Here is a 25538-nt window from a genome sequence, read left to right on the forward strand (position 1 = left end):
TGAAAGAAAGATACAGACTGAATCCAAAATGTAACTTTACTCAAATAAAAAAAAAAAGGATTTGAATTTCTTGATTAATTTTAAGCTAGAAATTTTTACACAAACTTATCTAAGTGTTTAGTAAAGTCTAAAATACTTATTACCACTTTGAAAAATATTCTAACCTGTTCAATGACATAAAAGGCAAATTCCAGCCGCTGTTTCTGGAGCACTGGAATCAGGTGCAGGAAAAAAATCGGAAGATGTTCATGGCGATTACGGAAAGGGATGAGAACAGCCACCTTTAAAACAACACAGCCACACACGTAAGGAAATATCCCAACAAACCCTAGCGGTAAAGATAAAAATTGATGCTTAAAGGTTTCTGATGGTTTTAAAGTCATACTCTTACGAATTTTCTCACCAGAGACAGAACAGTGATCAAAGCCCAGACGTGGCCCTTGCCTTCACGCAGCTTATGGTCTTGTGAGGCTGACAGACTTTACAGAGCGCACAGCTACAAGTAAAATTACCACTGTGTTAAGTGTTACAGAAGAAGTGTATATTGTGCCAAGATCATAAAACTGGGGATGCTAAGTGGCCTGAGGGTCAGGGGCACAAGGCAAGCTGAGGTCCAAGAGTTGGAATAAAGTAGGCAAAGGGAATGCTGAGCAGAAGGAGGAGCAGCCCCGGCAAAGGCTCTGGGCAGCAGGAGGAGGTGGGGTTTGCCTGAGTGCAGAGAGGGAACAGCATGGGAGAGGAGGCTGGGGAGGCACAAGTGGGCTCTGAAGGCCGTGCTAAGCATGGTGGTCTTTATCCTATCAACACCATGGGAAGTCACTGAAAGACGTTAACTAAAAGATAATGAAATCAGATTTGGTGATTGAAAAGACCACTTTAATGTAGTATGGAGAACAGACTGGAAGGGCTGGCTCAGGGAAACCAGTTAGGAAATTAATGCAATAGTAGAGGTAAGAGGTGCTGGTAGTTTAAAGGAAAAGAAGTGCACAAATTTTTGAAACATGTAAGAAGCAAATTAACAGGATTTAGTTATTGACTGGATATGAGGGTTGAGGAAGAGAGGCGTGTCAACAGCAACTTCTAGGTTTAAAAAAAAAAAAGTAGGTCATAAATAACAAAATTGTTTTGGTTTATAAACTGAATTTAAAAGAGATTCTACTCGAGTATCTATTACCCTTTGCCAGTGAGCTAATTCCAACTCGTAGCAACCCTATAGGACAGAGTAGAACTGCCCCATAAGTTTTCCAAGGAGTGGCTGGTGGATTCAAACTGCTGGCCTTTTAGTTAGCAGCCAAACTCTTATCCACTCAACTATTTACTACTTTTTTTTTTTTATGTGCCTTATATATAGGGTTGCTATGAGTCGGAATCGACTCGATGACAATGGGTTTGGCTTTGTTTTGTTTTTTTATGTGCCTTATCTGGACTAAAGATATTTTTGAGAAATAGCATATCCATCCATAGAAGAGGTTCTAGTCATGGCCTATTGAAGTTAACTCAACCATATATATAGGAATACTATTATCACGGAAGTCACACAAAGTTTGATAATTATATTACTATAATGTTTTTCATTTAATTAAAAGCTACAACCAAAGTCTTCAGTCCATTTTATAAATTTATTTCAGTGGTAGTAAAATATTCAGTTCAAAAAATGAAACTGATAATAAAATTACTATGTCAGAATGCTAAGCTAACAAAAATGATCATGTAAGCACCACAGGAAACAAAGAAATTTGTCTTTATATAAGAAATTTCTTCTTATATAAACCAAAAAATAAAAGAAAAAAACATGTACATAGAAATTAGAATGATTCCTCCGTATATCAATCTTTCTTTTTGTAGGAAGAAAAACATTTATTGGAACTCCCAAAATCAAGACTAATAAACACCACCTATATGAAATGTCTAAATATGACATGGGAATAAATGCATAATTATCAACCATCCCTTACTGAAATCCTCTATTTCCTGTATCCAAAATTTATTACACAAACTTTCTCTACAATTCAGATTTTGCCCTTGAAAAAGTTAAAATGTTTTCTAAACATTACTTTTCTCAGCAATTTCTGAGCTCTAAGATGGCTTTATTATAATTATGTATTTTCTAATAAAAATGGAAATTACAACAAATAAGACAGTGTCTACAGGTCTTAAATTCAAAAATCATTAGATTTTCAAAGAATATAAGAGGGAAAACATATCTAATTAGAACATCTATGCATCTTTCTATATTCTAGATTTTAAAATACAACCTAAGCTGATTATAATAGAAAATTATGAAAGAACATTAAATCTGGACTTTATTAAAATTTCATCTATGTCAAATAAATTTTACTAATGAATGAATAAACGTAAATAATTGAGGGTGCATAGGTTTAGGAGCTAACCCTGCCTGGAAAATCAGGACATGACATTAGATATAGTCAACAGAAAACAGAACATTTACTTATGTATTCTATCCAGAATTATAAATGGGAGAAAAACTCAAACTATTAAAATTCCATTTAAAAAGAGAAAAGACGGTTTAGTAAAATTGAAGGCATCTAAACCAGAAATTCCACCGTTAATATTCCCTTAATGCAGATGGGTTAGCAAAAAGAAGACCCAATGGCTGCTATGAGGTATTTTGTTTTCCTTAATTAATTCATGTTTGGTAAGCGGCAGGGACTGAAAACATTCTCTTGTACCAGGGCAGCCTCACTTTAATTTATCCCCTTTTGATTTATCTCAGAAAGTGCCTCCTTGGCTTATGAACCTGAGGGCCAGGAGACTGCCATGGCAACATGGCCACAGAATCTGGGACTCCCTTTTATACCGCCATATAATGGCTACCTATGGTGCTGGGAACTCCCTACTCAGTGGTGACTTGCTAATGAGCATCTCTATCAATTGTTGGCATATTCAAGGAATTCCCAAATCAATAAACTGCCAAAGCATGTCAGAGATTCCTACTCTTTACTCTTAGGAGTCTGCTGTGAAAAAGTAAAAGGAGATAAGCAAGTTGGATAATGAGTAGTATCCCTACTACTACTTACCTTAACTGAAGTGTATTAGTGTGGTAATGTCTACCAAAATAAGGGTTGAGCTTGCCCTTCCTGGTTTTGCATTTGGCCACAAGCTGGCGGCTTATGATGTAACGTAAATGGACTATAAAAGCAGTTAAGGTGAATAATATATGATATTTAAGGGAACCCATTAACCTGTTGCCACCAAGTCTGTTCCAGCTCACAGCAACCCTATTGGACAGAGTAGAACTGACCCATAAGGTTTCCAAGGAGCAGGTGGTTGATTTGAACTACCCACCTTTTGGTTAGCAGCTGTAGCTCACTGTAGTAAATGGCTACAGGGTCCATGTTAATCAAAGACAGTCCATATTAATTAAAGAAAATTGGCTGAGTGATGAAAATATAAGAATAAACAAAGTCCTAACACAGTAATTTCTTCAACAAAGCATTTTAGACTATCAAGAGCTTTCCTTATAAATCTTATAAGGAAACAATGTTACAGGCAAAAGAAATTACCAGTGTCACAGCAAATTCAAATAAGCTAAAATGACATTTAATAGCAAATAAAGGTCAAAATTTTAATGGCGCAGTTATCAAAAATTGTTAATAACATGTCCAAAGCACACTATTTATCAGAATAAAGCTCGACAATATCTTAAAAATTCATTTGGCATGTCTCTTCTTGTGGCTGTGGAATGACACTCTCAATAGTTTGCAGTTGATTGCCTAGAAAAAGAAGATCTCCGTGTCGTGTGATAATGTATTTTGAGGTTCAGCAACCTTTGTTTCAGGGCTCTCTTTCTTATCGGTGCCCTAATTTGCTGCTTGAGCCACTCTCCTATTGACACGCCTTCAGTGAAGATGGAATAGCTGTCATCATCTCCTGAAAAAACAACACTTCGTCTTCACACCTCCTTCATCACCTCCTGTTCAGGCAAAATTACCCCATTCCGTCTGCCCTCACATTTAAAGCCATTAATCTTACTCAGTTTAAGCACCTATTTTTTTCCCTTTCTTATTTTCTCCTACACACCCTCTAAAGGGCCAATCAAGAAAGTTATTTTTCACATAAATTTCCCCAACCATGTTTTTGTCCTAATTTCAAACTTCAAGCACACCATCAGCTAAAAGTGTCCCTAAATGAGTGGGCTTTATACTTGGTCACTTTAAGAGGGCATCTAGCTCTTTGCCACTACTAAGACTGAGGGAATTAGAAGCTACCAAGCCCTCATTCCCCAACAGTGTTTCCAGCTTCATCCTCCTCTTCTTCCTCATTTCTAGCACCTGTAGGCACATTTCTCAAATTAACAGTGCTTGATTAAAAAAAAAAAAAGGTCTGCATCCCCACCCCCATTAAATCAGAATGTCTGAGGATTCAGTTCAAGAATTTGCATTTTTACCAGACACTCCAAGTAGTTCTGAAACAGGTGGCTAAGACTCATGCTGACACTCCTGAAACAGAACTTCAGGCCTTTGAGGAGGTAACAGCACTAGGTAATTTCTTGGTTCTTTAACCCTTAGGTTTGGAAACAAAGTTGTGCAACCCCTCAGCCTGGACCCTGAATGGAAAAGCAGGTGATGTTTCACGTAAACACTTTTAATGACCTGAAAAGCACTGCTGTCTTCCTCTCCCAATCTCCCTTTTAGAAACAAGCTTTCCTCTTGTAAGGTATCCAACCTGTGCTGAAATCTTCCATTTGGACCTGCAGTGTTCAGGAGTACCTAGGTGTCTTAAGACTCGGTTCTTCAGAGGAGTAAAACCAGCTAAGTATATATATACATATATGCAGAGAGAGAGAGAGAAACAGATTTATTTCAAGGAAATGGCTCACACAGTTATGGAGGCTGGCAAGCCCCAAATCCATGGGTCAGGTGTCAGGCTGGAGGCATCTCCTGACTCACATGGTTGCAGGAAATGATGAACCCGGAATTGGCAGGTCAGATGGTAGGCTGCTGGTCCATGTCCCAAAAGCCAGAGGTCAGAGGATGATGAGATGAATGGAGGGCTGAGAGAGGGTGAACTTTGCCAAAACATCCATATATACTGGATGCAGGCCACACCCCCAAGAAACTCCCCTTTCAACTGACTGGCTGCTCACATCAGATCACAAAATGCAGGATGGTTACACAATATCTGCAAATCCTCTGAGAATCATGGCCTAGCCAAGCTGACATATAACTTTAACCTTCACACTAGGATTTGCTGAAGTTATTAGTTTTGGAAGACCTCAGTTCCAATTAAATTGGCGAACAATCAACTTGGTTAGTATTTTGTTAGTTAAAAGAAGAACAAAAAGAGCCTCAAAGATGAAGAATCAAGTTGCTTGTAGATGTTTAGCATTAATCCAGTTATTCTTCTTTTCCTCTCCCTCAACTCTATTCCAATATTGGAGCCCTGGTGGTGCAGTAGTTAAGAGCTTGACTACTAACCAAAGGTCAGCAGTCTGAATCCACTAGCCACTTCTTGGAAATCCTATGGGGCAGTTCTACTCTGTCCTACAGGGTTGATATGAGTTGGAATTGACTCGACAGCCATGGGTTTGGTTTGATTTTGGTTTGTTGTTGTTGTTAGGTGCTGTCGAGTTGGATCCAACTCACAAAGGCCCTATGTACAACAGAACAAAGCTCTGCCCACTCTTGTGCCATCCTCACAATTGTTGTTATGCTTTGGAACATTGCTGTAGCCACTGTGTCAATTCATCTCATCAAGGGTATTCCTCTTTTTCACCGACCCTCTACTTTACCAAGCATGATGTCCTTCTCTAAGGACTGGTCCCTCCTGACAACAAGTGCAAAGTATGTGAGACGAAGTTTCGCCATCCTTGCTTCTAAGGAGCTTTCTGGCTGTACTTCTTCCAAGACAGATTGGTTCATTCTTCTGGCAGTCCACTGTATATTCAATACTCTTTGCCAACACCATAATTCAAAGGCATCAATTCTTCAGTCTTCCTTACTCATTGTCCAGCTTTCACATGCATATAAGCCAGCTGAAGATATCGTGGCTTGGGTCAGGTGCACCTTAGTCCTCAAAGTAATATCTTTGCCTTCTAAAACTTTAAAGAGGTCTTTTGCAGCAGATTTGCCCAATGCAACATATCATTTGATTTCCTGACAGCTGTTCCCGTGGGCATTGATTGTGGATCCAAGTAAAATGAAATTCTTGACAACTTCAATCTTTTCTCCATTTATCATGATGTTGCTTACTGGTCCATTTGTGAGGATTTTTGTTTTATGTTGAGGTATAATCCATATTGACGGCTGTAGTCTTTGATCTTCACCAGTAAGTGCTTCAAGTCCTCTTCACTTTGTACAAGCAAGGTTGTGTAATCTGCACATTGCAGGTTATTCATGAGTCTTCCTCCAGACCTGATGCTGCATTCTTCTTCATATAGTCCAGCTTCCTGGATTATTTGCTCAGCATACAGACTGAATAAGTATGGTGAAAGAATACCACCCTGACACACATCTTTCCTGACTTTAAATAGAGCAGTAGCCCCCCTTGTTCTGTTCAAACGACTGCCTCCTGGTCTATGCACAGGTTCCTTGTGAGCACAATTAAGTGTTCTGGAATTTCCATCTTTTACAATGCTATCCATAATTTGTTATGATCCACACAGTTGAATGCCTTTGCACAGTCAATAAAACACAGGTAAACATCTTTCTGGTATTCTTCTGCTTTCAGCCAAGATCCATCTGACATCAGCAATGATATATTTCGTTCCACAACCTCATCTGAATCCAGCTTCAATTTCTGGCAGTTCCCTGTTGATGTACGCTTTTGAATGATCTTTAGCAAAAGTTTTGGTTAGAATGTGAAAAGCTAGGCAAGGGTGGAGGGAGAAATTATTTAACTAAATATGCCAAGTATAGCTCACCTATGAACGATCTCCAAAATTCCTACCATGCTTTTTAAAGCTAAGAACTAGACACCATATTCTGCGATGGATTTGTGCTCAAAGCTGAAATAACAGCAAGTTACCATACAGTTCCTAAATAAAATGAGCTAATTTTTAGATCTGAATTAGGCTGGCTCCTAAGAACTCCACTTTCAATGCTGTTGCCTACTGACTGGCACAGAGTGTACAGTCTACTAAAGTCACTAAGTAAGAACTATTCATGAATGATATGCCTCTCTCAGAAAAGAAGAAGAAAACAAACTACAAAATTTAAAGTTCAACATCTGGACAGACCACTTGAGAAAGACAAGAGCACTCAATTTTCTGACTCTAAATTGCTCCATCACTACTGTGGCCCGCAGTGCACACCTGAGGGGTATGCTGTTGTGTGCTATGTGAATACACATCTGTGGGTCTGCCCCAAGCTGCCCTTCAATCGTCACGGCATTTATTACTAATCGAGTGTGCTTCTTTCATTAGCATTCAAAATACACAACCATCACCCAAGTAATAAAAATAATTTCTTAGCCGAAGGCATTTTTTAAAAAATTGCTACATATTATTAAAAAAAAAAAAGTGAGGAATTTTACTCAAGAAATATGGAAAGATTGATTTATTAAATGAATCTAGTCTGGTAAATGGTATATGACAATTATAAAATAGAATGCTTTTCCAAATTTGTACTGGAATCCATTTAAGCAGCTTCAGAGTCTGTTTGAGGCAATGAGAAAACTGAACATTTACTTAATAACTTGTAACCAGGCCAAATAGACATTTATTTGCCACATAAACTCAATTCAACAAAATTGTTTTTAGTGCTTACCTTATACAAGACAATATGCTGTTAGAGATGCAGATATAAATAATAAGTCCCAAACAAAGAGTTCAAGGTGGATTAAGTCAGAGACTTAACATGAGTTTAACAGCATACAATCTTTTTTCCTAATTGTCAATGTTTTTTGTACTAACATACGAATATTCTAGCAGAATACTAAGATTTTAAAAGAGAAACTGAAAACTGTTAGCAGATTACAGCTACGTCACAATCCCTTAGGATACAGCATTTGGTTTTAATTATCTGTAGTTTTCATTTGAATTATGTAACTGCTGTTTTCCACTCAAACCTAACAGAATTACACACATAGTCCTCATTAATCAAGTTCATGGTACTGAGAGGAACCGTGGTCTACCATGGTTTTCATTCTTAAAGCAGCAGACCTCTACTCCTTTATGTTTTTCAAATAAAACATTAAGTAGAATTCTAACATATCAAAAAGATAAAAGGTTGCTTCTCTGCCTCCTGAAACAGGGGTGGAGAGCCTAAAGCCTCCTTTTCACGCCCCGCAGGGACCTCTGGGTAGCCTCTTTAGAATTCCGGGGATCTGAGGAACAGAGCTTGAAAATCTCAGCGCTAGACCCAATTAGAAATCAGGATATTAATATCCTCCCAGTGGGTTCTCATTGGTTCCAGTACTCAGTGGAGTTACACCTGCAGGCAGCCAGTAATTATTAGGGACAGCTGGAGGAGGCAGCGAACTCATACCCTCTTCCAAAACAACAGAAAAACAATCCGTTTATCACAGCAGTCTCAAAGCATATGTTTTATAGGCACATTTAATGTCTTCACACTTAACACCATTAAATCACTTGCTAACTGTGGATATTTATGTGTATTCTGATGTCTTAAATTTACCAAGAGGTAAAGTTATTTCACTCTATATTCTGATTTTAGCATATGCTTTTTCAAAATGTATATTAACAGTCACATTACTTATGAAAAGAATTGACCTCACCTTCCATCTGGGTTTACAGTCTTTAGGCCTCCAGTGACCTCCTGGCTCAATATCTACATCCTTGGCGAAGAGATGATGAATTTCATCAAAACTGACTTCACTTACATTGACATTGAGGAATCCCCCTACAAGGTCAAAAATGTGAAGAATTGTTTTAATATTTTTTTGCATCAAAGATGCAAGGCAAACAGCAATTAGTAGGGTAAGAGTACATTTAAGTCGCCAGGGTAATCTGGTTTATTTCTGTTGTTACAGCTTAGTTATTAATAGTGCCTCCTTTCATTTTTGGTTTAGATGAGAAATTACATATCACCCTACTATCTTGGGTAAATCAGCCAAAGAAAATCAAACTGCTTATCTAAACTTTTTGCTCTTGACTAATATGCTACAAGTCAAGTATATTACTTCAGGAAATGTGCATTATTACAACTTGGTCTATCATTCAATTTAATTAACAATTCAAGGATTTAAGCATTCTAATTTCAAAATCCCCCACATGTCTGTCAGTTTGTCTTACTGCTGGGGCTTGCATGTTGCTGTGATGTTGGAAGCTATGCCACCAGTATTCAGATACCAGCAGGCTCACCCATGGAGGACAGCTTTCAGCTGAGCTTCCAGACTAAAACAGACTAGGAAGAAGGACCTGGCAGTCTACTTCTGAAAAGTATTAGCCAGTGAAAACCTTATGAATAGCAGCGGAACACTGTCTGATATAGTGCTGGAAGATGAGCCCCCCCAGGTTGGAAGGCACTCAAAAGATGACTGGGGAAGAGCTGCCTCCTCAAAGTAGAGTCACAACCCTAATGACGTGGATGGAGTAAAGCTTTCGGGACCTTCATTTGCTGATATGGCACAACTCAAAATGAGAAGAAACAGCTGCAAACATCCATTAATAATCGGAACCTTGAATGTATGAAGTATGAATCTAGGAAAACTGGAAATTGTCAAAAATGAAATGGAACCCATAAACATCAATATCCTAGGCATTAGTGAGCTGATATGGACTGGTACTGCCCATTTTGAATCGGACAATCATATAGTCTACTATCCTGGGAATGACAACTTGAAGAGCAATGGTGTTGTATTCAAGGTCAAAAAGAACATTTCAAGATCTATCCTGAAGTACTACGCTGTCAATGATAGGGTCATATCCAAAGCCTACAAGGGAGACCAGCTAATATAACTATTACTCAAATTTACACACCAGCCACTAAGGCCAAAGATGAATAGAAGATTTTTATCAGCTGCTGCAGTCTGAAAATTGATCAAACATGCAATCAAGATGCATTGATAATTACTGGCGATTGGAACGGGAAAGTTGGAAACAAAGAAGAAGGATCAGTAGTTGGAAAATACGGCCTTGGTGATAGGAACAATGCTGGAGATCGAATGATACAATTTTGCAAAACCAATGACTTCTTCATTGCAAAGACCTTCTTTCACCAACATAAATGGTGACTATACACATGAACCTTGCCAGATGGAATAAACACGGAAATCAAATTGACTACATCTGTGGAAAGAGACAATGGAAAAGCTCAATATCATCAGTCAGAACAAGGCCAGGGGCCAACTGTGGAACAGACCATCAATTGCTCATATGCAAGTTCAAGCTGAAACTGCAGAAAATCAGAGCAAGTCCACGAGAGCCAAAATATGACCTTGAGTATATCCCACCTGAATTTAGAGACCATCTCAAGAATAGATTTGACACACTGAACACTAGTGACCAAAGACCAGACAAGTTGTGGAATGACATCAAGGAGATCGTACATGAAGAAAGCAAGAGGTCTGAAAAGACAGGAAAGAAAGACCAAGATGGATGTCAGAGGAAACTCTGAAACTTGCTCTCAAACATCGACCAGCTAAAGTGAAAGGAAGAATTGATGAAGTAAAATAAATGAACAGAAGATTTCAAAGGGCAGCTTGAGAAGACAAGTAAATTATTATAATGACATGTGCATAGAGCTGGAAATGGAAAACCAAAAGGGAAGAACATGCTCAGTGTTTCTCAAGCTGAAAGAACTGAAGAAAAAGTCAAGCCTCGAGTTGCAACAGTGAAGGATTCTATGGGGAAAATATTAAATGACGCAGGAAGCATCAAAAGAAAATGGAAGGAATACACAGAATCATTATACCAAAAAGAATTAGTCGATGTTCAACCATTTCAAGAGGTGGCATATGATCAGGAACCGAAGATACTGAAGGAAGAAGTCCAAGCTGCTCTCAAGGCACTGGTGAAAAACAAGGCTCCAGGAATTGATGAAACATCAATTGAGATGTTTCAACAAATGGATGCAGCACTGGAGGTGCTCACTCTTCTATACCAAGAAATATGGAAGACAGCTTCCTGCCCAACTGACTGGAAGAGGTCCATATTTATGGCTATTCCCAAGAAAGGTGATCCAACTGAATGTGGAAATTATAGAACAATATCATTAATATCACACACAAGCAAAATTTTGCTGAAGATCATTCAAAAACGGCTACAGCAGTATATCAACAGAAATTCAGGCCGGTTTCAGAAGATGACGTGGAACCAGGGATATCATTCCTGATATCAGATGGATCCTGGCTGGAAGCAGAGAATACCAGAAGAATATTTACCTGTGTTTTATTCACTATGCAAAGGCATTCGACTGTATGGGTCATAACAAATTATGTATAACGTTGCGAAGAATGGGAATTCCAGAGCACTTAATTGTGCTCATGAGGAACCTTTATGTAGATTAAGAGGCAGTTGTTTGGACAGAACAAGGGGATACTGATTGGTTTAAAGTCAGGAAAGGTGTGCGTCAGGGTTGTATTCTTTCACCATACCTATTCAATCTGTATGCTGAGCAAATAATACAAGAAGCTGGACTATATGAAGAAGAACAGGGCATCAGGATTGGAGGAAGACTCATTAACAACCTGCGTTATGCAGATGACAAAACCTTGCTTGCTGAAAGTGAAAAGGACTTGAAGCACTTACTAATGAAGACCAAAGACCACAGCCTTCTGTATGGATTGCACCTCAACATAAAGAAAACAAAAATCCTCACAACTGGACCAATGAGCAGCATCATGATAAATGGAGAAAAGATTGAAGTTGTCAAGGGTTTCATTTTACTTGGATTCACAATCAACAGCCATGGAAGCAGGAGTCAAGAAATCAAAAGACACATTGCATTGGGTAAATCTGCTGCAAAGGACCTCTTTAAAGTGTTGAAGAGCAAAGATGTCACCTTAAAGACTATGGTGTGCCTGACCCAAGCCATAGTATTTTCAATCACATCATATGCGTGTGAAAGCTGGACAATGAATAAGGAACAATGAAGAAGAACTGACTGATGCCTTCGAATTGTGGTGTTGGCAAAGAATATTGAATATACCATTGAGTGCCAAAAGAACAAATAAATCTGTCTTCGTAAAAGTACAACCAGAATGCTCCTTAGAAGCAAGCTTGGTGAGATTGCATCTTACATACTTTAGACATGTTGTCAGGAGGGATCAATCTCTGGAGGAGGACATCATGCTTGGCAAAGTACAGAGTCAGCAGAAAAGAGGACGACCCTCAACAAGATAGACTGACACAGTGGCTGCAACGATGAGCTCAAGCATGACAATGATTGTAAGGATGGCGCAGGACCGGGCAGTGTTTCGTTCTGTTGTGCATAGGGTTGCTATGAGTCGGAACCGACTGGATGGTACCTAATGACAACAACAATTTCAATATGGTCAGTGGGTAGGGACATGACAGCATAGTATGTATGAGCTAATTAAGCAGTTAGTACGTTGTGAAGGAGGCTGAATCTTAGCTTCTGCCCTCTGGGGAAATTCTTTAGCCTCTCTGCGCCTCAGCTTTCTCATCTGTATCAGGGGACAGCAGTGTCTGCCTCCCAAAGTGGCTGTGTTGATTAGATGAAATAGTGCATGTGAGGGATCAAGTACAGGGCCTGTCATAAGGTCCACACTTACAAATATCAGCTACTATTACTGCATCTACTGTACTGGGATTTCTTAAGAGAAGGAATTTGCAAACAGAATTCAAGAAATTTATTTTGAGCATCACTATGTATCATGTCCTTGATATACAAAATGGAAAAGCCATGGACTTCTAAGATGTTCCTAGTCTAACAAGCACGCGCTCTGCAAATTAACAAATATATGATTTTTACTGTATTAAAAAACAACCCACTGCCGTCATGTCAATTTCAACTCAGAGAGCCTACTGGAAAGAGCAGAAATGCTCCATAGGGTTTCCAGGGAGTGGCTGGTGGATTCGAACTCCCCATCTTTTGGTTCCCAGCTGCTCTCTTAACCACTGTGCCACCAGGGCTCTTTTACTGCATAACTTTTCTGATTTATACCATTTAGAGAGGATTGACTCTTAGATAGAAAATCATTTCCATTCACTTAGCCAAAAACAGAACTAAGAATCAGGGTTTCTCTGTCTCCTCACCCAAGAATTAAAATAGCTGCATGATTGCTTAAGTCCCTTTCAAAGCAATGCTACCCTCAGTATTTTCAGTGTTACAGAGGATTAGGATATAAAAGGCAAGTCGAATGGAACTTCCAAATTGGTACAAATTGCTCTGGAATACCCTCCTGCCAAGTTCTTCTCTCTAACCTCCTCTTTTCATGAAATACAAACCAGCAAATGTTAAGCTTTCATATTCCACGTCTTCTAAGCCTCCTGTGGCCACGGATTCCATATATAAAAAACTCAGTTCCTCCCTAGAGCTTTCCTCTCCTCCTGCTATTTCCACATTCCATAGAGATTTCACGGTGGCCTCTTTTTCCATCCCCACCTTCATCCTTACTAGATAGAAACTTCATAGCTTCCACTAAGCACTGAGACTTGCTATACAAAAATATTTTACATGCAAATGCCTGTTTCACAGAGTAAGCCAGGAAAAAATTTGCAACCTTCTAACATCTGCCTGTTCTGCTGTCAAATTTGTGGTCTTCTATAACCAAATACCTACCTTTTAGTGTGACGAAACACACAAACTAGCTAATCTTTGAAAACTTAGATTTACCTAAAGAAGAGAGAAACCTATGAACCTGCAGAGAAAAGGGTAGGTCAAATGTAAGACTGATCAGTCAACCTAAGTACAGACCATTATGGCTCCGCTGACAAAAACAGAATCTAGCGCTATAATCGAATAAGGCTCACACAAAGAAATCTGATGCATTTAATGGTATGCATGATAGCTAAAAACGACAGTAATTAGTCTAAATAATAAGCAGTTCATACAAGTAACTGAAGTTAGTATTCTTTATGCACTGTTAAGCCAACTTTTTTTTTTTTTTGGTCTTTTTTCCAGCTTCACTGCTTCAACAGCTGAAATCATCATTGTCAGTTTTCTCCACAATCATTTGCAGTTTAATTTTCAGCTCAAACACACATGCACTGGCAAATTACAAGCCAGGCCTTCTATCTTTCTCCTCAAAGGAGAGGTCTCTTGTGTCCCTCACTTACTATCCCTGACACCAGAAGCAGCCTACTCTCACCTTCCTCCTGACTGTCTGCTGAGCAACGCCCATCCACACCCCCCGCCCCCCCCAGAGTCCTCCAGCAGCTTTCCTATGTCTGCACTCCTTCTTTGCCCTGAAATCTTCATGTCTTGCTGGCTGAAGGTCAAAGATGACCCAGTGGCCTGAGGCTATCATCAGAGGGGTAATAGCAACATTGCTATGCTGGGAGGAGGCAGAGGGAAACCAGGGCTCCAGGCCAGGAATGGCCACCACTGGGAACTGCGAAAATAAACCATAAAGAGAGAGAAGGAAGAGCAGACACCAATTACAGAGGGAGGGAGGGTTGTTAGGGAGAAGATCCTGGGCAGAGATGGGAAAGGATAAGGATGTAGTATACCAAGAGTGGCCAAAGAAGCATTCAAACTGTCCTCAGCAAAAGGAACTTCTGAAGCTCGGATGCAGAGAGAGGGGTGGCCAGGTTCCCCACCATAGCACCCACCAAGCCCACCTTCATCTCTGAACGAAGGCAAGAAGTAAGAAGCAGTGAGCCAGACCAGCAGCCTTCCTTCACTCGCGGGATTTCAAGGACAACTGAAGAAAGGCCCTGCTGGGCTCCATGCAGCATGCCAATCTCCACTCTTCTCTTGCACTCAGTCTGAAGTTTTCACCTGGGAACTGTGCTTTCTTCCCCCAATTAGAGATGGAAAAGTAAAAAAATAAATATACTGACTAAAATCCATTTACTTTACCCAGTAGTATAACCAATCAGCAAACAAATATAAATTATATAACTCATCAAATATTGAGCTTCACTACTTTGAGGATGGATTGAGGTTAGAGAGGAAAGAACAGGGGAACTATGAGGCCACCCATTACCTAGAGGGTTGTGGTGAAATGAGTTCCTTTATGTGACCTTTCACCTTGGTTCTTCGGAAAAACAGCTTGAGAAATTCATCCCCTAAAGCCCTAAGGAGATATCTTTACCCTAGCTTTTTGTCCCAGAGGGTTTGTTACTTTTGTCCAGGTTGGCTGACATTTCCTGCATAAGCCGTAAACAACTTGGTTTGATACTTATTATTGTCTGGTCTTGGGCTGCTGCAGGTCCTGTGACTGGTATGCACCTTGCAGGGACTGGGCAATAAAGACTCTGCAAACAAAGTGTCTGTAGCCTACTATGCAAAGGAAGTATCTGCAGCCTAACGAGAGGGGATTGGTCAGTTCATGGCCACCTGCTGGAAGGGGCCAAGTCTTGAAATTGACAAGGAGTTGTAAATATACGCAGCCAACCCCACAGAGGTTTTTCAGACAGAAAGAAGCAAGAAGAGAGACAGCAGGAAGAAGCAAAAGGAAGAAAGAGACAGGAGGCAAGGAATCTCCTAAACGAGCTGTAACACAGGTCAAGGAATGTAACGTTGAAGACAGTAAGAGAAGTAGAGAGTGACATAGGAGGTACAGCTAGTGTCAGAACTGGTAAAAAGGTTGGAGAGTGGAGGTATGACTGACCTCTACCTCATGAGAATCAGCTTCGGGCTGATCCTGGTCATTATCTCCCCACCGTGAAGCAGACAGGTTTGGATGCTATTACTACCGCTACTATTACTACTCCTGCCATTTCACAAGGATAAAGTGGAAAAGTAGGGATTTAAAGTCAATTGTAAGCTACTGCTCAGTCTTGGCAACACAGTCTCGATGCCAAACTACTGTAATGTGTGAGGATACCTTAGTGGCATCATGAGTGACACAAGATATTTACTATAATTTCCTAATGCTGAATTTGCAAGACATGGATTCTGCCTCCCATTTTAGGGAGTTGGCTCCCAGTGGGCTTAGGGTCCATTAGTTATACATGGGCCCAAATGATGGGTTCACTGTGGTATGGATTATAATGTATCACCACACAATTTAGGATATTTTTCTATTAAAATACAATTCTGAAAATAACAGCTACTGAGTACACACGAATTATTTGTGTTTACATTTACACGTCGATTTACATTCAGCCACCAAAAATTAGGAGAGAGGCACCGAACACTTTCTCATTCAAAGCCTTCAGAAGGAACCCACATGGCTGATACCCTGACTCGGACTTCCAGCCTCTATAATTGTGAGAAAATAAGCTGTTCTTTAAAGCCACCCACTTCATGGTATTTTGTAATGATAGTCCTAGGAACTAAGGCAGCACCTAAACCCTAACTCTGGATACTCTGGCTTTTGTCACTGCTTCAGCTTCAGGGTATCAAATGTGTCACAGCCCAGAGCTCTGATGACAGCACCAAAGAAAAATTTAATTTCCCCTAGAAATGGCCCTCCAAACAAATTTCTCTCTGAAGTCAAAAAAGATTTTTATGATAAAGATGGCACATAACCTCACTCCACAACTTCTCTCTGCCACGTAAGTACAGCTCTGAGGCTCAATGGTTGGTTATGTAGGTCATCTTGCCACCAGTAGCCTAGTGTCCCTTGGAGGCCAACAACTCTGCTGGATTTTGGATTCTTTATTTAGGCTTTTCAACTTCTGAAATTTTATAACTTTATTCAACTAGTCTTAAAGTGACCATACTGAGTGATCAAAACATCCGATAGAGTGGTTTTCAGTCACCCATGGTATCCCCGTGCCACATGCAATGCGCCTGTCCACGGGGTGAATGGATGAATAGATGAGCCCAAACCATAAAGCTGCTATTTCCATTTACCCCTCTCTCGCTTCCCTCCCATCTGCATTTCAACTCCCCAGCTCCACCAGGTGCTAAAACATGCATTTAAGACATCTGTGCAAAAGGTATCCCACATGTAAACAAATTAATAGCCCCTGTAAAGCCCAAGGAAACCCTGGTGGTATAGTGGTTAAGAGCTAGCTGCTAACCAAAAGGTTAGCAGTTCAAATCCACCAGGCACTCCTTGGAAACTCTATGGGGCAGTTCTACTTTGTCCTAGAGGGTTGCTATGAGTCGGAATTGACTTGACAGCAACAGGTTTTTAGTTTTTATTTCTGTACAGCCCAAGTTCTTGTTTCCTAATAAAGGTGTGTATGACCCAAGCCATAGTCTTTTCAATAGCCTATATGCATATGAAAGCGGACAGTGAAAAAGAAGATAGAAAAAAAAAAAAGATGCATTCAAACTATGGTGTTGGCAAAGAATAATGAATATACTGTGGACTGCCGGAAGAACAAACAAATCAGTCTTAGAAGAAATACAACCAGGATGCTCCTTAGAAGTGAGGATGGCAAAACTTCGGCTCACTTACTTTGGACATGTCATCTGGAAAGATCAATCGCTGGAAAAGGACATCATGGTTGCTAAAGTAGAGGGTCAGTGAAAATGAGCCAAACCCTCAATGAGACTGACTGACACAACTACCAAAAAAATGGACTCACACACACTAATGATCACGAAGACGGTGCAGAACCAGGCAGTGTTTCGTTCTGTTATACTATGAGTCGGAGCCAACTTGACAGTGACAAGAATACTGACCATAACCTAGTTCTGAACAAGCATTTCTTCCCTTGCTATGACTCTTGCTTTACTGAGAGCTAACCTTATTCTCCAGTTAACAGTCCTCGCTCTCTGTCCCTACTTTTGTCTTTTAATCCACCCCATAAAATCTTTAATTCATTCCAAGGGACTTCATATCCTTCATTACATTCTCCCAAACTGTTTCCGAGTCCCTGCCAATTAATAAGCTGACAACCTCCTTTAAATTCATAACCTACAACCACTTATCTCCTCAAATTTGTGACATACATTTTAACATTCTGACATAGGGATGTACCCTGTAATCAAGGTGTACAGATAATGTACTGCTTCTTATCTCTCGAAAGCCATTATAAAATCGATGACATGCCTTGTCAAGAAAATACAGCGTATCATATACTCACTCCTCCTGCCTTTTTTCTGGAACCGTTCAATTACCAAGAAATTACCATCTACTATAGCTCAATATTTCTTTTAGAATGTTTCTTCTAGAATACCATCCCCCAGCTCCTCTTAAGTAAGAACTGTATTCTTCCCTTCAAACCGTGTGAAGTGAAAGGTGCTCACTTTCTTTCCTATGGCCACAATCTTGAGGTCAGGCATAAAAGAAGGTATTCTGCAGAGTCATCCCTATACTTGACAAATAATCATTTACTTCCTTCTTTTACAAACTTACCCTCTTTGACAATAGTTCATGACTTTTAGCCACCACGGCACCTCCGGTATACAGCCATGCTCCCTGTCAGGTGCTCTTGCGTCCCTGCACTGCATCGCTGTGCACCCACTCCATATCCATGCCCTGAGCATCACTGTCACCTAGAGGCAACTGGCTTCATCTCTGACACCACACTCCTGTTCTTTTACCCTTCCGACCCCTCTCCTCCCACTAAACTCTTCAATCTCACGGAGGCCCCTCTGCTATGTCCCCATTTCTCCAGTCTATCAGCCTCTTCATAAAGCAGTTCACTAACTTTGTCCATGTGCTTGTTTAGAATGCAGGTTACTGGCCCCATCCTCAAGGCTTTCATGTCAGCAGATGCCCGTGGGTCATGTGTGTGGCCACCAAGCTTTAAATGAACACATTCTCCTGCTTGAAGAACTGCCCACATTTGAATCCTGCCTCCCAAAAGAAGCCACTAGAACCCACTCTCCCAATCTTTCTAGCAGCTGGGAGCAATCACATGGCTAGGTGGACAGACCCGCAGGAGACTTTGATGCAGGGGTGACAACATGAGGACATGGGGACTTTGCAGTAACAGCCTTTAGGAAAAAGCGGTAGCAGAGGCACTTGGCCTGCCTCAAGATCGCAGCAGTGGCCCCTCTGGTCTCCGTCCTGAGCACTGCTAGTGGACCCTGTCATCTCTGCTTCACAGCATGGTGCAGGCCTTGTTTTGGCTGCTCAGTCTCTGAGCCTAACTCTTTGCCCACGTGGATTTTCTGTGAGCAACCTAACAACTTTTCACAGATTCCCCTCCCTCTTAAACTAGATAAAGTGTACTCTCTGGTTTGCAACCAAGAACCCTCTTACTATAGGTCCGGGGTTTGGCTTTGAAGTCTGAGTTTTGAACGAACGTCCCAGCTGATCGTGGTGCAGGTCATCCCTGGACCTTATTTAGAAAAACTCAGCTCTACTAGCCCCACCCAATCCTATCACCTATATACCCATAAACGCCTTTCCTTCCCCCTCCCTTCCTGACCTGCCACACCTTGGCACACCTGTGCTGCCAATCCCAAACTTGGATCACAACCCTCTGTGCTCTAATACTCCATCTAATAAATACCACTGAAGAAAAGAACATAAACATATAGATGAATGTCATGATTAAGTGAGGGTACCTAATATGTTGCCTGGAACACAGTAAGCCTCCAATAAAAACAAGTGTGTCATTATCTGGGCGTTCCAACCCCACAGCGGGGCTCTGTTTGCTGGTTAAACCCAAAACCAAACCAGCTGCTGAAGAGTCAGTTCCAACACATGGCAGCCCCACATGTGTCACAGTAGAACTGTGCTCCATAGGATTTTCAACGGCTGATTTTTTAGAAGCAGATCACCAGGCCTGTCTTCCATTATTCCTCTGGGTAGACTGAAACCACAAACCTGTCCTTTAGCAGCCAACTTGTTAACCATTTGTGCCACGTGGTGACTCCATTTGCTGGTTACCCCTTTTAATTTATGACTAGTTTACTCCACTTTCCCTTTCCCTACTTTTTAAAAAATATTTACTGTTGTTACTGTTGTTGTTGGGTGCAATCGAGTTGGTTCTGACTCATAGCAACCCTATGTACAACAGAACAAAACACTGCCAGTCCTGCCCCATCCTCAAAATCATTGCTATGTTTGAGCTCACTGTTGCAGCCACCGTGTCAGTCCATCTCATTGACAGTCTTCCTCTTTTTCACTGAGCCTCTACCCTACCAAGCATGATGTCCTTCTCCAGGACTGATCCCTCCTGATAACACGTCCAAAGTATGTGACATAAAAGCTCACCATTCTTGCTTCTAAGGAGCATTCTGGCTGTACTTCTTCCAAGACAAATTTATTAGTTCTTTTGGCAGTCCATGGAATATTCAACATTCTTCACCAACACCATAATTCAATGGCATCAATTCTTCTTTTGTCTTTATTCATTGTCCAATTCTTGCATGCATATGAAGCGAGTGAAAACACCATGGCTTGGCCAGGTGCACCTTGGTCCTCAAAGTGACATCTTTGATTTTCAACACTTTAAAGAGGTATTTTGCAGCAGATTTGCCCAATGCAATGTGTCACTAGATTTCTCGACTGCTGTTTCCATGGACATTGATTGTGGAACCAAGTAAAATGAAATCCTTGACAACGTCCATCTTTTCTCCGTTTATCATGATTTTTTTTTTTCTTATTGGTCCTGTTGTGAGGATTTTTGTTTTATGTTAAGGTGCAATCCATACTGCACCATACTGAAGACTGTATACAGTCTTTGATCTTTGTCAGTAAGCGTTTCAAGTCTTCTTCCCTTTCAGCATGCAAGGTTGTATGATCTACATACAGCAGGTTCGTAATGAGTCTTCCTCCAATCCTGATGCCATGTTCTTCCTTAATATACTCCAACTTCTCCGATTATTTGCTCAGTATACAGACGGAGGAAATATGTTGAAAGGATGTAACCATGATGAACACCTTTTCTGTTTTTAAACCATGCAGTATCCCCTTGTTCTGTTCAAATGACTGCCTCTTGGTCTATGTACAGGTTCTTCACGAGCACAATTAAGTGTTCTGGAATTCCCATTCTTCATGATGTTATCCATGATTTGTTATGATTCACACAGTTGAATGTCTTTGCATAGTCAATAAAACACAGGCAAACATCCTTTCGGTATTCTCTGCTTTCAGCCAAGATCCATCTGACATCAGCAATGATATCCTTCGTTCCACGGCCTCTCCTGAATCTGGGTTTAACTTCTGGCAGTTCACTGTCGATATACTGCTGGAACTGATTTTGAATAATCTTCAGCAAAATTTTACTTTCGTATGATATTAATGAAATTGTTTGATAATTTCTACAGCTTTGTTTGGAATGGGCACAAATACGGATCTCTTCCAGTCAGCAGGCCAGGTAGCTGCCTTCCAAATTTGTTGGCATAGACTAGTGAGCACCTCCAGTGCTGCGTCCGTTTGTTGAAACATCTCAATTGGTATTCTGTCAATTCCTGAATCCTTGTTTTTCACCAATGCCTTCAGTGCAGCTTGAACTTCTTCCTAAATATTTACTACTCCCAATGAAGCCACTCAGTCTTTTTTGGCATGCCCCTCAATATACATGTGACCTTGAGCTTTATTAGGAAAACAGAAGCAAGAGACATGAACTCCCTTAACTTTCTCCACCTCATCTCCAAATGTACCATACTCTTGCCTCAGAGGAAGAGGATGTTGTTGTTAGGTACCGTCCAGTCAATTTTTAACCCATAGTGACCTTACATAACGCAGCAAAACTGCTCCAGAGGGTTTTCAAGGCCGTAGTCTTTACGGGAGCAGATTGCCAAGTCTTTCTCTGACAGAGCTGCTAGGCAAGTTCAAATTGCCAACCTTTAGGTTAGCAGCCAAGTACTTCACTGTTGTGCTACCAAGGTTCCCTTAGAGGAAGAGGTATTCCTCTTATTTTCCAAGACTAACTCTTCAACCTGAGGATACTTCGGTTTCCTTTTACTTTCTCCAGAACCTGGCTCTATGGATACTTCCCTTATGATGTTCTCCCTGGTTCTTCTGGTCTCTCTTCTCTCCACATGTCCTTCCCATAATGCCTAAAACATGCTAAGTCCATCTCTTCCTAAAATGTCCTTCACTTAACCCCAGCTTCTCCACAGATTCTTTACCCCATTTTTCTTTCCTTTCCCTCCCCCAAATTTTTTTAAGCCAACTAACTTTAACACACTTTCAGTTCACTTCTAGGACCACTATACTTTGCTTCTTACCCTATTAAAAAAAAATTACCCTACAGAAATTGCACTTGCTGTGGTTCCTATTAATTTCCTACTTGCCAAATTCGAAAGCCTTTTCACTGCTGCTCATTCTACGTGTTTTCGGTGGTATGTGAAAAGATGGAATAACCTCTCCTTGGAACTCTCTCCTCATTGACTTCTGGGACACATTCTCTGACTTCTCCATGCTCCTTCTTCTACTGACCTCCCCTCCCACCCCTGAAAGTGCTGATTGTCTCTAGGGACTCACTCTTAGACTTCTTCCTTCCTCACTCACTTCCTCTTATCTCCAGCCCAGACCTCTCTTATGAAATTCAAACCCCAAATTAACTCTCCTGAGCTTTAAACAAAATATGCCCAACAGCGATCTTAACTTCCTCATTCTCCAAATGTGCTGTGCTTGTCCTGTTTTACTTGTTTCAGTTAACGATCACCAAGCCACCCAAGTCAGAAACCTGGAAATTAACCTAATCCCTCAGTTGGCTGTCATATCTGGACAACAGTACCACTGCAGCTTCTCCTTCATGCCTCCTCCCCTGCACAATGCCACAGCCTTGCCACATGCCCTTGCTGTTTCCTCTTTGGCCCTAATTGGCACTAAGCTCCTAACGGGTCTCCCTGATTCCAGTATTTCCTCATTCTCCTTCATTTTCCAACCTCTCATCAGAAAAATCTTTCTGAAATACAAGTCTAATCACATTATTCATCTGAATAAAGCCTTTGATGGTTCCCCATTTCCTTAAAGCAGTATGTTTTTGTCATACCCTTTTTGGGCCCTAAACCCTTCAAAACCTGTGCATCCCTACCTAAGAGAAATGCACACAAGTCCCTAAATCACCCCTCGGCATTCAACTCTGTGGGCTCTGCTCCCCTGCAGCCCATCTTGTGGATGCCTCAGGATTCGTGGAACCTACACGGCCCTCAGATTCCTTTGTACCTTACCCAAGATTCTCGCCTCCCTGTCCAGCCGCATTTCCCACACTCCCTACTACACACCCACCCCAGTCACAGCAGACCACTCTCCATTCCTAGGACACACAGAGCCTTCTCATGCTCAGATGCTATTTTGTCTGGGCTGCCTAGTAAACTATCTTGTGAGACCTAGTTCCACCAGCCCTTCTCTCTGAAATCTCCCATTTCTTTCAAGAATGAACTATTCTCTCACTTCTGTCATATACATAACCCTTGTTGTTGTCACTTCTGTCATATACATAACCCTTGTTGTTGTTGATTGGGTGCCGTCGAGTCAGTTCCAACTCATCATGATCCCACGTGATAGAACAGAACTGCCCCATAGGGTTTTATTGGCTGTAATCTTTATGGAAGCAGATCACCAGGTCTTTCTCCCACAGAGCTGCTGGGGTGGGGAGGGGGGTTGACCGCCAACCTTCTGGCTAGCAGTCGAGCACTTAACCATTGTGCCACCAGGGCTCCTTTACATAACCCTACATAACAGTTATCTTACTACCTTTCTTTGATTGTTACCTGCTCTAAGCTGGTACCAAAAACAAAAAAACCAAACCCGTAGAGTCGCTCCCGACTCATAGAGATCCTATAGGACAGAGTAGAACTGCCCCATAGAGTTTCCAAAGAGTGCCTGGTGGATTCAAACTGTTGACCCTTGGGTTAGCAGCAGTAGCACTTAACCACTATACCACCAGGGTTTCCCTAGCTGGTACAGAAAGGATCATATTCAGTTTGGCTTCCTTTTGCTCCCCGACCTCCTCCCCACCCCACGAACAATATAGCCTGCTGCACGGCCGGTGGTCAATAACACTGATAGCAGTGCTTGTTTACTCTTAAATGGCTCCTGCCTCTCCTTTTTACAAAAAACATGTGTGACAGTTTGTTATATTGAACATTATTTGCACTTTCCTGACATTTACTCACTTCTCTTTTTTTTCTGGCATTTACCTAGTGCTTATCTTTTTTTTTTTTTTTTTTATCTTTTCCCTACTTGCTGATTTTCATTTGATTTATTGAGACTCATCTCAAAAAGTCCTTGTACCTTTTGTCATACTCATAAGGTTAGTAACTATAGAAACTTTCAGAGTTAAACTATAAAGGGAACTATTCCAGGACAGAATGTACAAAAGTCACTGAAAATGTATTATATTTGAATAGTAACGAAAAGATCCCAAAACTAAAGGTACATCATCTTCATTTTAATGTAGGGTGCACAACTGACATATTCCATCTCTACCTCGCTCAGAAAAATCAAAATCAAAACATCCACGTGAAACAGTTATTAAGCTCTAAAGTGAGATTTCTATTTTTACTTTGTTAGCACAAATAGTCTCAGTAAGTTTAATGCAGGTAAAAGTGGATTTGCCCTCTTGAGAATCTATAAATACTAACAGTAACAAAGACAATAACTCACACTCTACATATAAATAATATACCGTAAAATAGATTCTATAGGGTGACTGACCACCACTGAATATAACCTATTGCTGAAATCTGTGAAATGCATATTATCTGGATTCCAGTTTGAAGAATTCAAACTTTATAGTAACCCAGTGCCAGCAGTACCATTGCTACGCTAAGGAAAAAGCGAAAATCACGCAGCTAGACAATCACACACACCAATTTTAAGCCCTAACTTCACTTTTGATGATTACAGAAAAATTAAAGCATTCATACATGAATGGTTTTCACCTAAGTAGATCTTATTCTTAGACAGTTATTTGGGGAGGTATTCTACCAATTATATGGGGAGATATCACAGTCAATTATTTTGTGTGAAGTTATAATAGAATTTTTCACTTTGGTGTTTTATTATGCTCTTCTCTATCATCAATGGAAAATAATCCTGTTAATTAAAACATGAAGGATGCATGACTACATATAAAACTCCGTAAGTCCACATGCTTATCCCAGGCTTCTCAGTCTTGTGATCACTGTGAAGTCTGGCTCCACCTGTCAAAGAAGTAGGGGGGAAGGAAGGGAGAATCAAACTAATACCTATCAAGTTTCAAGCACTGTGCTTCATTTTATCCTCACAATACTCCAAAGTGGCTATTATAATCCCCATTGTACAGACAGCAAATTGAGGCTCTGTTTTGCAGAGGTCACACCACTAGTGAAGGGGCTTTCCTGGATGGCTCATGCAAGGCCTTCTTGGCATATGTGCATTATGTTGGCTGTACCCAGGGCCCCTTTCTAAGCAGTTCTTCATCTGTATGTTGCCATATTTTCTACCAAGTAACGCTGCCACCCTGGCCACAGATAACTGGACAACGGAGTGGTGCCAGACCCAATGCAAGCAGTCCGTGTAGCGGCCTGTAATGAAAAGGTGACTGGCCACACCAGCATGATCCTCTCTTGTAGGGAAATGGAATGCAAGACTGTGGGAAGCAGAGAGAAGGAGCAGGAACACTCAGACACCCAACAAAAAGGTAGTAGGTGGCATAACAGAGGTATTTACAATGAGCTATGGGACTGGAAAAG

At 40.8% G+C, this 25538-nt stretch overlaps 1 protein-coding gene across 2 annotated transcripts in view; it reads right to left on the reverse strand.

Moving 5' to 3' along the window:
* Positions 1-25538, reverse strand: part of B4GALT6 (beta-1,4-galactosyltransferase 6) — an 89228-nt gene that overhangs the window by 11542 nt on the left and 52148 nt on the right. For both annotated transcript variants that reach the window (XM_049900312.1, XM_049900311.1), the window contains exons 4-5: positions 8698-8822; positions 165-281 (exon numbers count right to left, since the gene is read on the reverse strand). In XM_049900312.1, coding sequence (XP_049756269.1) covers positions 165-281; positions 8698-8822 — 242 coding nt within the window. The remainder of the gene's footprint in view (positions 1-164; positions 282-8697; positions 8823-25538) is intronic.

Source organism: Elephas maximus, chromosome 11, assembly GCF_024166365.1.
Source record: "Elephas maximus indicus isolate mEleMax1 chromosome 11, mEleMax1 primary haplotype, whole genome shotgun sequence".
NCBI classification, from domain to species: domain Eukaryota; kingdom Metazoa; phylum Chordata; class Mammalia; order Proboscidea; family Elephantidae; genus Elephas; species Elephas maximus.